The following is a 17,419-nucleotide window of genomic DNA, read 5'->3' on the forward strand; positions in this document are numbered from 1 at the left end:
CAACAGCAATTTATGCACACAAACTTTTGTTGCCAAAGTAATGCTAAGCCCTGATATCAATTGCAACACACATCAGTGTGTGAAGACTATCTACCATTATCATCATACCAAGTTTGACGAAATTCCAACTAGTAATAGTAGCCAAGTAATTGCAATTTGGAGTATTTCACGTTTGACCCCATGACCTTATTAATATTCATGATATGAGCACCATAATCAACAGGGTTAATCTACTCACTATGGGCCACCCACCCACCAAGTATGGTAATGATTGGTCATTCCCTTGTAGAGTTATTGTGCATACAAACTTTTCATAACGAAATATTGCTAGGCCCCCCCTCATAAATATGCATGATATCAATTGCAACACACATCAGTGTGTGGAGACTATCTACCAATATCATCATACCAAGTTTGACGAAATTCCAATAAATACTAGCCAAGTTATTGCAACTTGGGAGTTTTTCACATTTGACCCGTGACCTCATTAATATTTTTAAACTTTGACCTTGTATAACTTCACACACGAAGGTCACACAGGGGTCAACCTATTGACATTTATGATCAGAAGGTACCTTTAACATCTGAAAATAGCATCGAAACTGTAAAAATCCCCAAAACATGAAAAGGTCACCAGAGGTCAAATTGAGGTCAAGGGTCACCCAGATGCGGGTCGACAACTGGATTACATTGAAGCAACTGCCAATCTTAACGGACAGTTCGTTCTCAAGTTATCACAAAAATACTAGTTTTTTATCATTAATTGACCTTTGGTGACCTCAGATCACATGACCGTCAACTTCAAGTTTGAAAATATTCCCCTATACCATTTGCAACTTGTCCCAAAATATCAACCGTGTCACACCTTGGAACTGGGAGTTATTGCATTAAATGTCTGAAAATTAACTTTGACCTCGTATAACTCCGCACACGAAGGTCAAACGGGGATCAATCTATTGACATTTATGATCAGAAGGTACCTTTGACATCTGAAAATAGCATCGAAACTGTAAAAATCCCCAAAACATGAAAAGGTCACCAGAGGTCAAATTGAGGTCAAGGGTCACCCAGATGCGGGTCGACAATTGGATTACATTGAAGCAACTCCCAACCCTAACAGACAATTCGTTCTCAAGTTATCGCAAAAATACTAGTTTTTTATCATTAATTGACCTTTGGTGACCTCGGATCACATGACCGTTAAGTTTGAAAATATTTCCCTATGCCATTTGCAACTTGTCCCAAAATATCAACCATGTCACACCTTGGAACTGGGAGTTATTGCACTAAATGTCTGAAAATTAACTTTGATCTCATATAACTTCACACACAAAGGTCACCTGGGGTCAACCTATTGACATTTTTGATTGGTGAGATGTGAATATAGCATCAAAACTGTAAAAATACAAACATTTTTTTCTTTGCCCATTTTCTCACCCAAAATACTAGTTTTTTAACATTAATTGACCTTTGATGACCTCGGATCACATGACCATTAACTTTGAAAATATTCCTCTATACCATTTGCAACTTGTCCCAAAATATCAACCTTGTCACACCTTGGCACTGGGAGTTATTGCATTAAATGTCTGAAAATTAACTTTGACCTTGTATAACTTTACACACAAAGGTCACCCAGATGTCAACCCATTGACATTTTTGATCGGAAGGTACCTTTGATATCCAAATCTAGCATCAAAAACAAACATTTTTTTTTTTCGCCCGTTTTCTCCCAAACTAAGCACATTTTTTCTAATGTGACCTTTGACCTTTTGACCTTGGTTTCAAATGTAGTTTAATCTCCTGATTCCAAAAAAACAAAACGACAAGTCTGTACAACCATCCTAACTCCTACCGAAAACTTTGACCCCATATAAGTTCGCACACAAAGGTCACACGGGGGTCAACCTATCGATATTTATGATCGGAACGTACCTTTGACATCTGAAAATAGCATCGAAACTGTAAAAATCCCCAAAACACGAAAAGGTCACCAGAGGTCAAATTGAGGTCAAGGGTCACCCAGATGCAGGTCGACAATTAGATTGCATTGAAGCGACTCCCAACCCTAACAGACAATTCGTTCTCAAGTTATCGCAAAAATACTTGCTTTTTAACATTAATTGACCTTTGGTGACCTCAGATCACATGACCGTTAAGTTTCAAAATGTTCCCCTAACCAGTTCACAACTTGTCCCAAAATATCAACCTTGTCGCACATTGGCACTGGGAGTTATTGCAGTTTTAGTATTTGGGGTTTTTGGACCATAACTGATCTTTGGTGACCTTTGTGGGCACCAAAAACAATAGGGTTCATCTACTCACTATGGGCCACCCACCCACCAAGTTTGATCGTGATCAGTCAATCCCTTGTTGAGTTATCGTGCATACAAGCTAAGGCGTCACACACACACACACACACATACACACACACACACGCCAACCTGAATACATAGGTTCCTTTGCTTTTAGCAGGAACCAAAAACATATCTGGTGGCTGAAATTGATTGCATAATAAAAATGCTGGAAAATTTGACTGCATCTTTCTACGGTGAAAACAACATCCTCATAGCTTTTTTTTGTATGGTGAAGATTTGAAATTGTATTTTATGAATGAATTTGGCAACAGCAGAGTGTGAATGTCATCGTCATGGCAATTCAGCTGAAAACAGATTTTGTTTTCTTTTTTCCTTCTTTCTTCTTCTTTATAATTTATTTAACTCAGTTATAGACACAGGAGAATAATGTTCCTACAAAAATTTGCAGTTTGATTAAATTTGTGAATAAAAAGAACCTTGACAGCTGAGTAAACTTTCCCAATGACTCTATATCTCAAGGAGTTAAATTGACAGAAGGATTAGAATAGGAAAGAAACGCTTTTTAACAAGGTTTGTCCGGTTATAACGTCACAGAATAGGTTACATTCAACCAACCATATCTTGAGTATAGGATCAAGTTATTTGAGATGAGCGTTTTAACTTACAAAATGTGGAATATTTCTTTCATATATAAATTATGTGTCACATTGGCTGCCACCTGAATATCCCTTTAAATTGCAAAGACAGTGGATGAAACTGTCTTTTTTCTTCAAGGACATTTTAAGGACATCTGCATCCCCCTGGCAAAATCAGTAATGTCTTTGACATGGAAGGCTGATTTTCAAATGACAGGTGAAAGTTATTAATTACCTCTTAATTTACTAAGTTTCCATGGTAACCTCATACCATCCTCTTCCAAGGGAGAAATGAGTGCGATACAAGAGCGTAACCTTTTCAGCTAAAGAAATATTCCGCCTCTGAATAATCTGACGGCAGCTAAACACCTTGCTCCAAATTTCCTTCATAGAACCAGACTTTCTCTCAGAGATAATTCCTCACAATCCTTAACGTTTGTCTGTTTGCCAAGTCTTAGAACAGACTTAAATTGTAGTACTAGTACATGCCCACAGTTGATGCACAGCAGAGGTGGCAAACTATTGCTACTCTGTGTAGGTTTTTTTTCTTCTGTTTTAGAGACTATATCAGGGAGTTTCACTTATCATAGAGTCACCTAAGTTGATAGTGGCAATCTTATTGATTTTACGGTTACAAAGGGTATGAATTATTCATACACATCTTCACCACACTGCAGGAAGCCCATAACTAACATGCTCCATTAAAGGTATCAAGCCCAGATGGAACTTCCCAATCAGATTGGAATTAACAGAGCTGCATACTACATCTAAATGAAGGAGGAGGAGGAGGAGGGGGGGGGGGGAGGGTTCACAACCTTTTCTTAGTAACATAAAAAGCAAGACACAATGCTTGCAAGAGGACATCTTCTCCCCCAACTGCCTTGAAAGCTGACATTAACGTTGTCAACAAGAGAGATAGAAAGCATGATGAAACAACACTGTATGCATGAATTTGGAAAAGTCTACTGCACTTGTACTACCAAGATTTGAGTGGTGAATCCTAAGTCGAAATGTAAAAAAAAGCAACCCAACATACTCATAGATCAGTGATGTTGCCAGACATTTGGAAGTAGGAGGGAAGGGGGGGGGTACAGGCAAATTAGAGGGAGCACAGAATGCGGGAAATACAAGCTGGCGCCAGAGCCGTCAGTGCAGAGTGTGAAGTCATGTTGGCGTGGGGGTCCAAGGGCCCCTGTTTGGGAGGGGAGATCAAGGGTCAAAGCCTCCTGAAGTGTTGCAGCAGTTTCATCGTTTGCAGAAAGTTACATTGGCTTCAAATCAGCGGAATTTTGGAGGTATGATTTAAGTAAATTAGTCTTAGTCCAAAAGAAATCAAATAGTTGTGCATCTCATTGCACTGGCATTGTGGCGGTGGGGTGTGTGGCAATTGTTCACCCCTTGGTGACTGTCAAGTGACAGGTTAGTAACATGTCCTACTTATATACGATATTGCAATATCTGAAGTAATCAATAAAGTAAAAATCTTGCTATCTTTCTAGAAAGTACCAAAGAAGCCAATAACTATTCATTGTTCGTTCGTTGAGTACCTGATCCCGCAATCCTTTGCCAACCTTCAAATATGAAAACATTGATTTCTATCTCTTCTCCAAAATGTCATATTTGTTATAAGAAATTGATTGAAAAACGGCCAAAATTTGCCAAGTCAACAGGGGGAAAAAAACAGGAAAATCTTAAAATGTTTTGTGCAATACTTCTCATTGTTTCAAAAATGCATTTCAGTTTATTTTTATTTGGCATTGCAGGTGCAGTAAACATACTGTATGTAGTTCAGTTTGCAGGCTTGAATTTAATCAAACAGTCCAGACCCCCAAACATCACTGAGTCATGGCAAAACTTGCCAGTACTGAACAATATAAAAACTTTACTGCATTATTAGGTTATCGTAGGTTGCCTACTGGCCTTCTGAATTAATGTCCCAACATGGAACTTTATTCTACATAATTGCAAGATTGCAAGGCTTCACACTTTGTGTGCATGCCATTAGCGTTGCTTGGAAGCATATATACAATATTCTAGTAAAGATTGCCACACAAAACTTGAAAGAAATAAAACCAGTCCCAGAACCAAGTGCAGACGAGAACATATAAAAACCTTTTGCTCCCATCTGCAAGTTTCATAAATATTTTTTGATCGGATGTTAATGTGAGAGAAGATGAAGAATGCCACATCAATTCCTTAAATTAAAGAAAAACAATTGAAAAAGATTGGAACCCATCCATTTAACTGCGACTTACCCCGCATCCTGGGCTTCGTGTGCTCGGATTATTGACAAAAGGTTGTTTTGCTGGAGGAAGTCGCAACAGGCAGCGTAACTGAAACAAAACAAGGATGAGAAATGAACCAACGAGGACGATACTGCCACGGAGAGGGGAGAGACGCCTGCTGTATTGAGAGGGAGAGGCTTTCACTCCTAAATATGACATAAAAAAGTACAAAAATCCCACAATAAAAAGGGAGCCAATATGTTGTCTATTGAAGATGAACATTCTTTTCAGTTAGTGGCTAAATGTTATCAACCCATCTTATACTTACCAGAGCAAGCCACTGGCAGAGTGTTTGATTGCAAGAATCTAGCCATGCTTAGGTGAAAAAAGTGTTCGCCTTATTGCGATCCTTGAACACAAACACAACAGGCTTCTTGTTCTTAAAGGAGAGGGGAAGGGAGGGTCATGATGATGGAGAAGGGGGGGTGAGAAAGGGGAGTGAGAAGTTTTACATAACAATTAATGAGGGTCAGCTCTGTTGCACATTAGGATTTACTTGTATTACAAGGTGTTTAAATCTATCAATGTTTCAATGATGTCCAAGGATTCACATACCAAGTTATAATTAGCATACTTCCCAGGATACTGATTCTTAGAGGGTTAATTGACCTCAAGGGACACTTTCACCAAGGACAAAACTGGAATGCCTTCCTTTCATTACAGGAAATTGTCCTACTAAATGGAGGGTTCACCACCACCTAGCTTTAATATCTTTGTATCCATATGGCAGACAGAAAGATAGATGCATTGCCAGGAAAATAACACACCACATCTGACCAGTCATTCTGTAACAAAGCAAGACTTGTTTCAAATCTAACTTAGAACTACAAAATCCAAGCATCGCTCTTGAGGCACACACTTGGCCTTTGGTAATGTCTAGTGATGCACAATGGCTGGCCGTATGTTACCTGCTTTGAGTACTTGCCTGCTCTCAGGCACAAAGCACAACCCGAATACAACCAATATAGCAACCCGAATATGACTAAATATATGACCCCAAAACAGCCAAATGTGTCGAACTGATATGACCCTCAAAAACACCAAATAAACACTCATAATATTCTGTAGTTAAAATACACTTGAAAGTTGGCTGGTATAGAAATACTTAGATCTCTCTCTACATTCAGCCCTTGTAATATTATACCAGTCAACAAGCTGTAAGGCTCTATTGAACACCATCCAGGGTATGAATAGGTCTGTTTACAATATGTCTGGATGTTTGTTTGTCTTTAGTCTCTACCTCCCTGGATGTGGAAAATCTATGACTGAGCCTACTTTCAAAAATGAAACGGGCCTGGCCCGAGGTTATTGTCACCTAGAAAAAATACCTTCTAAACATGTTTTTTGTTATAATTTTTTTTTAAAGTAATCAAGTCAACCCTTATTACTTAAATAAAGTGCAAATTTACGACAGCAGGAAAGAACATGCCAAACAAGCAGGTCTGTCTATTTACTCTGACACCCAAATGGCTGCTTAGCATTTCTATGATCAAACAAACCTTAATTCATCTGTATCTAATTCAAAACAGACCTTTGTGTTCAAAGTTTTGCTTGATGAGTTACTGGCCTGCTCGAAGCAACAGCATCGCTGAAAAAACTTGCTAGTCGATATATATAATATATATATATATTTTCAAAGTTACCACAGCGACGATCTATCATGCAGCAGCTATGCATCCAAGTCTCCAACAAGGAATAATTGCATAAAAATTCACATTTTGTATGACAGTTCTTTTCAGATTTATAAAAGTGTTGTCTGTCAGACAAATTACCCAAAAATACTCAGTGTTTGTGTACAAAGATTTACAATACGGCTCTTTATATTGTTTACAGAAATTTGACCATTTCTGAAATCATTTTCATGTCAATCTGACCCTTTACTCCATATATCAATGTGTATTTCACATGAATATATTAAACAAAACATCAATGTTGTAAATGTTCCCCACACTTTTCCACTCCAATCCTTTCTTTGCAATTTTATTAAAAATTAAACAAATTAAAAACCAGCATTCAACATCTACAGTGAAACTCCTCAAGATTTGTATCATTAACACTGACGACCATCTATGAGCTGATAACGTGGGCTCGTTTTTCTCTCCCTTAATTACAGTCTCCTTGTTTTCTCCTTTTGATCTGTTCCATGCAATTCCAATTTTTTTGATTTCTCACAAGGCCTGCTGCCATTGCTTATTCATCAATATCCATTTAACATTACTGCTCAGCATAAGTCACATCTCACACAAACACACACACACTAAAGCGGGCAGCCATCAAGCATCACGCCTCTCTCCTCTTTTTTTTGTCCTTCCTCTTCGTGATTTCTCTCTGTATCTCTCACTCTGCCGTTAACCAGACTAGGCAAAACCTATAACTTTTTACTAGTATTTTCAGGGCAGAATAAGCTGCTTTCATGCATAATTCAGACACCCCAATATAAGGCCTTATGGCTTCTTCATCAATGGAGGCCAATTGTGGGAAGCAATGGTGACAAAAAAAATGAATTTTTTAACAGTTCTGCAATTGCCTTTTCTCCCTTGTGGCAGGGGGGGGGGAGGAGGAGTAAATGTATACATTTGAAGCTTTACTTCTCTTCGGCAGAGTTATTTATGTCCAAAAAAGGACAAGCAAGTAGCCAGTATTCATTAACGGCAGGAAAATACCGCTGATCTTTTCTCAAACACCAGTGAACGAAACTACAGCTGTGTCATAGGAATTAAAGGTGGGCAATATGACGAAGCACTCTTAATAGTTCGACATAATAGTCTTCCTTTGCGTGGCCTCTTCAACATTTAGATTAGCTTCTATTATGCATACCTAAATCAGAAAAATGTTTATCATATGCACCTTACAAAAAAATTAAACTTCCCGAGAGGTATACTACTGTGACATACCCGTAGTCATATCATAACGACCTGCCAAATGCTAGGTAAGCTAAAATGCAATAAATTTTCACGACAATTGTCCCCGGTTTTCATTATTAGGGGGCAGTTACGAAGGGAAAAGTTTACCATCGGCACACGTCTGGCTGGCTATCAGATCATAGTAAAAATATTTAGCATATATCTTACAAGCTTCCTACTCCTACGAGAGAGCTACTTCTCATGATGTTCAATAAACTCACTAAATTTATCTTCAAGATTAGAATTATATCTATCTTTTTGCCTTTGCCTTCTGAATGAACCTTTTCTGCCTTTTGGATTCTCACAAACAAATTTTGTGTAATGTACGTGTGTGTTCCATACTATGTTTGGAACTGTAAGCTGTGCACTTTCCTGAAATTATATTCAATGTTCTGTTACTTATCATTTCCATCATCATTTTTCTTTGCTTATCAATTCTTCTAAGCTTCCCTACAAACTGCAATTCTTGCAAGGTTGAAAATACATCCATTTGAAGTATATATATAGATACTACTCCTTTAAGGGAAGGGGGGGGAAAATTCTCTATTTAATTCTGTTGGCTTAAATTTGCACGTGAATATATAGATGTAAGAAAAGAAGTGCATCATTGCTTGCTCATCCACCCGGGATGATGACAACCATAAATAATATGAGAGATGGAAAAAGAAAAAAAGTTTTCATCTTCACAGTATGTTATGATGAGAAGAAGATCTGTCACTTCTTATTGCAGCAACGAAGGAAGACATTTCAATTAATGTACTCAAGGAGAGGGCTTGCCTCTTCATTATAACTTGACCTAAAATACAAACTCAGAGAACATTCTTGAGATAAATTTGTGTGTATGTGTACGTGGATGGGGTGAGGGAGAAAGGGTTCTAGCCATATATAGTTTATAGTTGACACTACCAATGATCTGCACCTTAAAAGAGTACTTAAATGAAAACTAAGAAGTGATGAGGTATAAACATTTCCAAGCTTTTACTACCAAATTAGGGTTTTTAGGCTCTCCATCTTTGCTACGAAAGTGTCAGAGGTATATATATATATACCTATAACTGTTAAATATTTTAATTACAAAGAATAAATTACTTTTCTACAAGTATTAAACATTCATTGTGGAAACATTAACTTAACAAAGACAGCAATGTGCGTAACTCTGTGTTTATAACTTTGCGTGACAGGAGACATTACCTTGCAAGCGCATGAAGTAATTACGTACGTTGATGCAAACCACAATGGAGTCGGAGGTTATTTCACAGCAAACGTTTATCAGAGAAACTCACCTGTAAAAATATGAACAGCCTCGAACAGAGTTGTGACTGAAGTGCTCTGCATTAGCTTCATTGCCAAACTCTTCTAGTGGATCGGACCACAGTAGATCACACATAGGACCAAAGGCTGGTGGCTCCTTGAATCTATCCAACTGTAATTTACAGCAAAACATGAAAAAAGACTCTTGTTAATAGTACTCATATAATCCTCTAAATTGTAAAATTTATCAAATTAATTACATGTCAATAACGTATATATTATTTTACTTTCTTTTGCAATTAATAACTAATTTGAAATTTTATTTATATTCATCTCATTCATAAAGTTCAAAAGTTTAAAACGTGATTTTTATATTTAAAAAAATATATATATGTTTCAAGTTAATTTTAACGTACAATTAACTTATTGGTATTACTTTAGCAACGCCATTTTGTGCTAAAAATTTGGTAGTCAACTGGGGCAATTTTCTAATGCTAGTAACACCTTCATACTGTCCTCTCATATCATGCTTCAAAGCACTCATACTGACAGTATGAATAGTTGCTTACCTTTTTTTGTGATGCAAAACATGATATTCATACTGCAAAGTTTTTAAATTAATCAAATATGCTTAATGTGTAAAACGCTATTATTGTCTGTTCTTCATCAACAAATTTAATGTCTCTAAAAGCACATCCCACGAGGTACAAAGCGATATTAGCCATTAGGCTTAGAGCTGAGACAAAACAAGACATTAAAAAAAAATATGAAAAATAAAATTCTTGCAAAATATTCACACCAAGAAGGGTGAACAACCTCATTACCAATAAAGGAGAAAATGCACACTACCTATATCAAGATGTGTAATAAAGTGAAGCAAAATTTGCATTGCGCATAACGGTAATAGCTAGGTACACGTTTCAATTCTCAAACACAAGCTGTCGTTGTGCACTCATCAAGAGAGTGTAAGATCTTCTATGAGGAGAACTATTTTAGAACCCACTGTTTTTTTATGTGGGGTGATTACTGGTCGGCATGTCAGTCGCGAACACATATAAAACTTACAATGTTGGTTACATGAATTAAATCTGCATGACATTATGAAAAGATCATTTTTTTTTAATTATCCTGGAAAGTTACTCTATTTTGCTGCCAAAATCTGTGTTTAAAACATTTAATGAATAACATTATGTAAAGCTACCCTCTTTACCATGACCCCAGTAAACATACCTTTCTCTATTAGCTAATATGCTCCCCTTCCTTCTCCGTCCCTACCCTCAACTAGTCACAGCTAGTGACTACAGAAGTTACTATATTTTAGTGTTTCTACACGTTAATTCAAGGACATTGAATTATACCCCCCCCCCCATCACTATACAGTCTTTTATGCTGAGCCAACTTTTCCAAAGGTACAAGAAGAGCCTAATATGTTTTGAAGAACCATGTAGAATTCACAAGATTAATGGGGGAATGAACTAAGTTAGATAGATAGATATTTATTCAGCCAATCATATAAAAATACAATGGAAATTGGTTGATAACAAGAGCTCAAAACATTAAAAATTGTAAACAACAAATGAGACGTATAATATTGCACAAAGATATGAAAACGTTCCTATAAAATATTAAGATGAAAAAAATATAAAATGTACCTACCAAATATATAAAAGAATACAAATATATATAAATGCCCTCACATCCAATATAAAGTCTACAAAGTTTAAAAGTTGAAGCCACTTGGAATGATATGCCATTAGTTTCCATAAGCATTCTCGATCAAAACAAAGTTTGGTCAAAGGAAAGAATAACAGCCGAAATATCCCCCAGTTTGCTATTAAAATCGGTGTTAATGCCAAGAAATTTGGACTTTCTACATCCTTTTATGGCTTAAGTACCTGCTTAGGACTGAAATGATGTTTTTGATACTTTAAAATCTGATTTGCCATCAAAATTTAATTTCTTATGTTACCACATACCAACCCACATTAGCAATGAACTGAGTTGAAACTTTTAGTATCATTTAGTGTTCACAAATTACCAAATGAATGCAATACATGTGCTATTTGAAGGGCAATGAGTCTTTGTTTTAAGACAAGATTACTTTTAGACATTACCCTAAACACTTCTCATTTGCATGGACCTACTCTTCTGTAATGTTTTTTTTTTGGGGGGGGGGGAGGGCCTTTTTGTTTTGTCTTTTTCCTCCTTTAAAGTGGAATTAGGGCTATGGCTTGTAATCAGGAGATAATCCATTGCTAGCCACTTCTACAACAAGAATCAACAAACACAGTCATTATCCAAATGAAGTGATGACAATACAGCTGATGTACAGCTTCTGACATCGCACTCCGACAGACGACATTCTCTGGCAATAAATAGTGATATTTTGTGAAGGAATAACTTTGCACCCAGCCACACTAAGCTTGAACAAAACTAGGAACGGAGCTAGTGAGGAAAATGCTATCTAAAGGAACAAAAAACTCCTGAAGCAAAATAGCTCACTGATAGGAGCAAAAAGCAATCTAAAGGCATAGACTATAGTAAGAAAATAGACACAACGAAGATGGAGGGAGGAGGGCGAAACCACAGACGCAATTTCGGGCAACAGGTAAAACTCTCAAAAAAAACATAGACTTGCAACACATGGTGAAACACAAGGACAAATTAAGGTTCCCAAAGATAAAGAGATTGCTCATCCCATCTTGATGTGATAAGGTGCTTGGCAAAATAGGTTATGAAGATCCTTGCAAGTTTCCACGGGTAATTATGCCAGGCAGGATTTTCCGTCATGAAAATTCTCTACACCCTGAAGAGCTTTAGACACTTTGGATGGTAGAATGAGGTGGGTATCAAACCAGAAAGGGGGCTGGTCAGGGGGCTAGTCCTTACAAGTTTCCATGGGTAATTATATCAGGCAGGATTCACTATACAAGACAAGGGTATGTCTTCACTATACAAGACAACGGTAGCTCTTCACTGTTCAAGACAACAGCATCTATGCACTATACAAGACAACAGTATCGCTTCACTATACAAGACAACAGCATCTATGCACTATACAAGACAACAGTATCTCTTCACTATACAAGACAACAGTATCTCTTCACTGTACAAGACAACAGTATCTCTTCACTATACAAGACAACAGTATCTCTTCACTATACAAGACAACAGTATCTCTTCACTATACAAGACAACTGTATCTCTTCACTATACAAGACAACGGTATCTCTTCACTATACAAGACAACGGTAGCACTTCACTATACAAGACAACGGTATCTCTTCACTATACAAGGCAACAGTATCTCTTCACTATACAAGACAACAGTATCTCTTCACTATACAAGACAACAGTATCTCTTCACTATACAAGACAACAGTATCTCTTCACTATACAAGACAACAGTATCTCTTCACTATACAAGACAACAGTATCTCTTCACTATACAAGACAATGGTAGCTCTTCTGCAAATGCCACAAAGTTCATCTCATATCTCTGCAAATTCTTTGAGAAAGGCTACTGCTATACTCAAGTCTTCAGGATTTATTTTGTCAGAATGGAATAGCCACGAAAGGTTGTAGTTCACATAAAATCGAAGACATGATGGCTAAAATCAATTACTGCCCAGCAAGGAGTTGCAGAAGACCCAAAGAGACTAGAAGCAGACCATGGTACCTGTACGGTAAATTGTCACTTGCTTTCAAAGTTAATTTCCAGCACTCATAAATGATATATATATCTTTACTCCAGAGCTTGTAATTCAGTTTAATATAAAACTACCTTGTTATATTACAGTTTGACCCTTGTATTCACAGCTTAGTCATAAATAATTACAAATAATAAATGCCTAGTATATGTACACCTCAAAGTAAATCTATTTTTACTCCAAATGTCTGATACATGTATTAAAAACAAAAACAGCTACCATGTTCATTAAAATTTGAGATAAAATCATTCGTAGTATCTTTAGGCAAAAGTTGCTAGGCTGAAGAGACTGCAGCATAGTTGCAGCCAAGCTGTGAAGGCCTCATCTATTGTGCTCTTCAGTGTCACAGAAGAGGCATGCCTGTCGGCGCTGAAGAGATAATCCATATTGTGTGACATTCATTCGTCCTAGCTGAGTGGGATGACTTTGGAGCTGCCGAAGCTTTTGTTTTGACACATTTTGGCTAATTACTGTGAAACAATATTGGCATTCATAATATAACAGAATATTAAAACACAATTTGGCAGTATCGGAAAAGCCATTAAAGGATGTACTGAGAGTAAAACTGGCGAATAAAGTGGTCTGACCTTCAACTAGTCAGTATATCAATTTTATAATAGTGTATATTCTTTCCCAGAAATAACAATGAAAAAAAATGATATCGATCCATGTGCAGACAAGAATTGGTTTAAATATCCCAAGAACATACAAAAAAAGTTACTTAAGATTATACTGTAAATGTATACATGCATAGATGCAATGATGACACACTATCTTCCAGACTTTTGATTCATCAGAAGGAACTTTTCACACTGAGAGGCCCTTTTGTGGTGTTTCATAATGCAAACTGAACGAGGCAATATACAAAAAATAAAGACGAAAATGATGACAATTTCTTTTGAGGGTATGAAAAATCCTTTGCAATATCCATCAACATGCCATTTTCAGCAGGGCTAATGGCCATTAAAACCTCATACATTAATGCATCACGAAACTGGTCAGAGGCCGATCAGCTGTGCACAGAAATATCAATTGTCCAAAATATTGGGGGGGAGGCGGGGGGAAGGTACTGTTTGCGGGACTGCGACTCTCATTTCTGAGATTGCAAATACCGAATTTCATGGGAGGTTTTTTTTCGTTGACTCGATATGTTTCTAATTGTACCAATTTCCTGTTCATTTGAAGTGAAATCAATTAATGCCCACAGACAAAGCGACAACTGAGCGTATATAGACATGGTTACAGACATTCGATACACTGCAAAGTAGAAGTACCGTCTCACAGGTCGAGACATCAATTTTCTTTTTATTTCAGTGAAATTTACATTTGGCAACTTCATGGGTTTCCTTGTTGCTGCAGCAGTCTTGAGTTTGAATTTGTAAGGATACTTAAAAGTGATCCAACTGAAGAGAAGTATCAGTTGATGATATTTGAAATGAAGTTACCTTGAAAGGAAGAAGGCCTGGCTTTACGATGTACTTACTAGTACTGTCATTATGGTTGTATGGAAAACAAGGTAAAAACTGTTCCTCCTTGAGAAAACCAGTATTCCATCTCTGTAAAAATTATTCTTCAATCTTTCAAGCAGTTATGGTTAGTATTTGAAAAAACAGCAGAGGATATTATTCAACCGAAAGATATGATTAATGTATTTATAAGCAACACACTTAGTCACATAGATTTTTTGCCATTAATGTGCACATTTCCTGCTGCACATCATTAACACACATAAAGCAATAGATTTGTCTGACTGAAAAAGCCATTTACAAACTCATACAGTTCTACTATTTTCCTTCCTTCCCCTTTTTTTTTTTTTTGTTCCTTTTATTTTTACATAAAAGTTAAAAGCATCTATGAATACTGAATTTTTGCTAAGGGGTTTCCTGGTTGAAATACAGGAAACGCATGGAGCTGCTGAAAGTCAAAACGAGAAAACTGCAATTGTTCACCCACGTATTTATTACGATTTTAAAACAGCGGGGAAGCCGCATAATAAGCCAACTCCATTTCCTTGACATCAATTGCTTCTTTACTGTGTAGAATAATAGCGTGTGTATACTGCGACTATATACATATATATACTGAGCGCTGTGGAAACTAAACCAGACCGAAATAGGGACTTGTGCTACCACCTCCCTTCTAACAAGTTAATTTGAAATTTGTAACTCGGCATGTTAATTAAAACTGCTCGTTTCTGCCTCTTCCATGGCCTTGGGTGACTGTTTCCATAAAAACTGTGACAGGCAAACGGTACGACTAGCACCGCAAACAACGCGGTATCTGGAGGATGTGGTTCTAGCAGAGGATGATGTTTACACAGTCTACAAAACATGTAGTATTATATTCTATATTAGTGTATTACATCAAAGTTCTTCATGTCTTAGTAAAGTGCAGTGCACATATATATATCATTCCACTGGAGACTTCTGAGTCACTGAACTATTTTACAATAAACATGAAACAACCCACAAAAAATGTATATTAAAGAGTATTGAAAAGTGTTTCCTCAATATTTCTTCAAGAAAAAGTTAAAGGTCAAAGCAATGTTGTGCATTGCATTTGGAGAGAAATAAAAAAATGCAGAACATATGAATGCATTTAATATCACATACACTGGCATTATCCTTGACCATCACGAAACTTAATCAGATTTATGGCCACATATTTGTTTCAACTTAACGCCACTTACCACTCCACACGTTAGAGCTCTATAGATAGGAACGCACAGAAAATATTGTAATCAACCACTTCTTTGTATCACAATCACAATTATCTTAGATAATTGCACTCAAATTCATCACCTCGCCTGGTGTGTACATGTCGTGGAAAGACACAGAACTAATAAAGTACTAGTTTTCTGGTCTTTCTTTACCTGTTTTAAATTATCATCATTATTATTACTTCCCCTGCCCCGCCCCTCCACCCTTTCATGCATTTATACAGACACATACTATATTACTGCCTTTAATACAAAAAATGTCCCAAGTCTTTTTTATACTTCAAACACTGGAAACGGGGAATGATTTATCTGGTATTGCATAGCACATTAGCTACATGCAAACATGGAAATATTGCTACACAATAATGAAGAGATGTGTAACAGATTTTAGCACAAGTTTAATCGAAAGCATTGCATTTTTCAGTAGCGTTACATAGCGAATCAAATTCATAGTCCATGTTGCTACATAGGCTAAATGTGAACACTGAATTATTCCCTGGTCTTCAAAGACGAATGGGGGGGGGGGTGTGTCAGCCTAGATTTTTACCCAACACTACAAGACAAGTCTAGCTTCGATTCAGTTTCATTTTTGAGTTTATTTCCACAGTTAAAAGTTATCAAAAGTACAACATATTTTTATAAGGTGGTGGAGGAGGGTTGAAGAAGCAGAGCTTTTACGAGCAGTCCCCCTTTAAAAATTGAACTAAGTACGTATCATAGTACTTTCACGAGACAATTATAGTCAGCCACAAAAATAAAGTTCTTTGAAAAAGACACTTGCTGATAGTTATAGGCTCATTAATGATCATAATTATTTAAGTCTTCCTTGATTCTATAAATGGAAAGTGGAAAAGGAGTATTTAATTCTGATATGAAAGTGTAATGTGTTCCTACTTTTTTTCTAATATGAATAACAGACATACATAAACAGACTTTATTAATGAGTTTATCAATACTATTCTAGATAAGATATTCATGCAGTAAAAACTAAACCGATATTTTATACATGCCACAGTGGCACTCAAAATTCTGGCAATCTACTGGCTAAATGCCGGTAAATGTAGTCATTTGCCAGTAGAAATAAAAAGCCTCTGACAGTTTTGTGCAAGTAGACATTAAAAATGTAAACACATGGTAAACAATTGCCTGTCAAAGCATGCATGTATTACTGCTGATTATCAGCAAATATTATAAACTGGACTACCTTCAGAAGCTTGTCTAATAGTTATTGAACATGTGTGTTGCAATCAGGACAATGCAAGGGAGAACTTTACATTTAGCAAGTACATTTGCATTTTTTAGCAAGTGGTCAAACAAAATTGAAATTCTAGGCCTGCACATGTAAAATTTGCACAGCTGGCTGAGTTAATTGTCCGAAATATCTCTCTAGCTTCCATCTCAGTCAAAGATCAGTTCAGCCAGTCAAACAATATCCCTTCACAGTTTGTGCTGGTCGATACATAATAGCCATACCAAGTTTTAAGCACTAATTACTTGTTTCAACAGACCCCCCATCAAAACACAAAAAAAGATACAGCAAGCATTCAAGGCCATGGATACATACAATGCGTGTACATTTATATGCATGCAGATCAAGT

General features: G+C 36.7%; 1 protein-coding gene across 2 annotated transcripts in view; it reads right to left on the reverse strand.

The window, feature by feature from the left end:
• Nucleotides 1-17,419, reverse strand: part of LOC139968665 (protein phosphatase 3 catalytic subunit alpha-like) — a 128,457-nt gene that overhangs the window by 56,174 nt on the left and 54,864 nt on the right. For both annotated transcript variants that reach the window (XM_071972932.1, XM_071972931.1), the window contains exons 6-7: nucleotides 9,425-9,564; nucleotides 5,209-5,286 (exon numbers count right to left, since the gene is read on the reverse strand). In XM_071972932.1, coding sequence (XP_071829033.1) covers nucleotides 5,209-5,286; nucleotides 9,425-9,564 — 218 coding nt within the window. The remainder of the gene's footprint in view (nucleotides 1-5,208; nucleotides 5,287-9,424; nucleotides 9,565-17,419) is intronic.

This window comes from Apostichopus japonicus, chromosome 6 (genome assembly GCF_037975245.1).
Source record: "Apostichopus japonicus isolate 1M-3 chromosome 6, ASM3797524v1, whole genome shotgun sequence".
NCBI classification, from domain to species: domain Eukaryota; kingdom Metazoa; phylum Echinodermata; class Holothuroidea; order Aspidochirotida; family Stichopodidae; genus Apostichopus; species Apostichopus japonicus.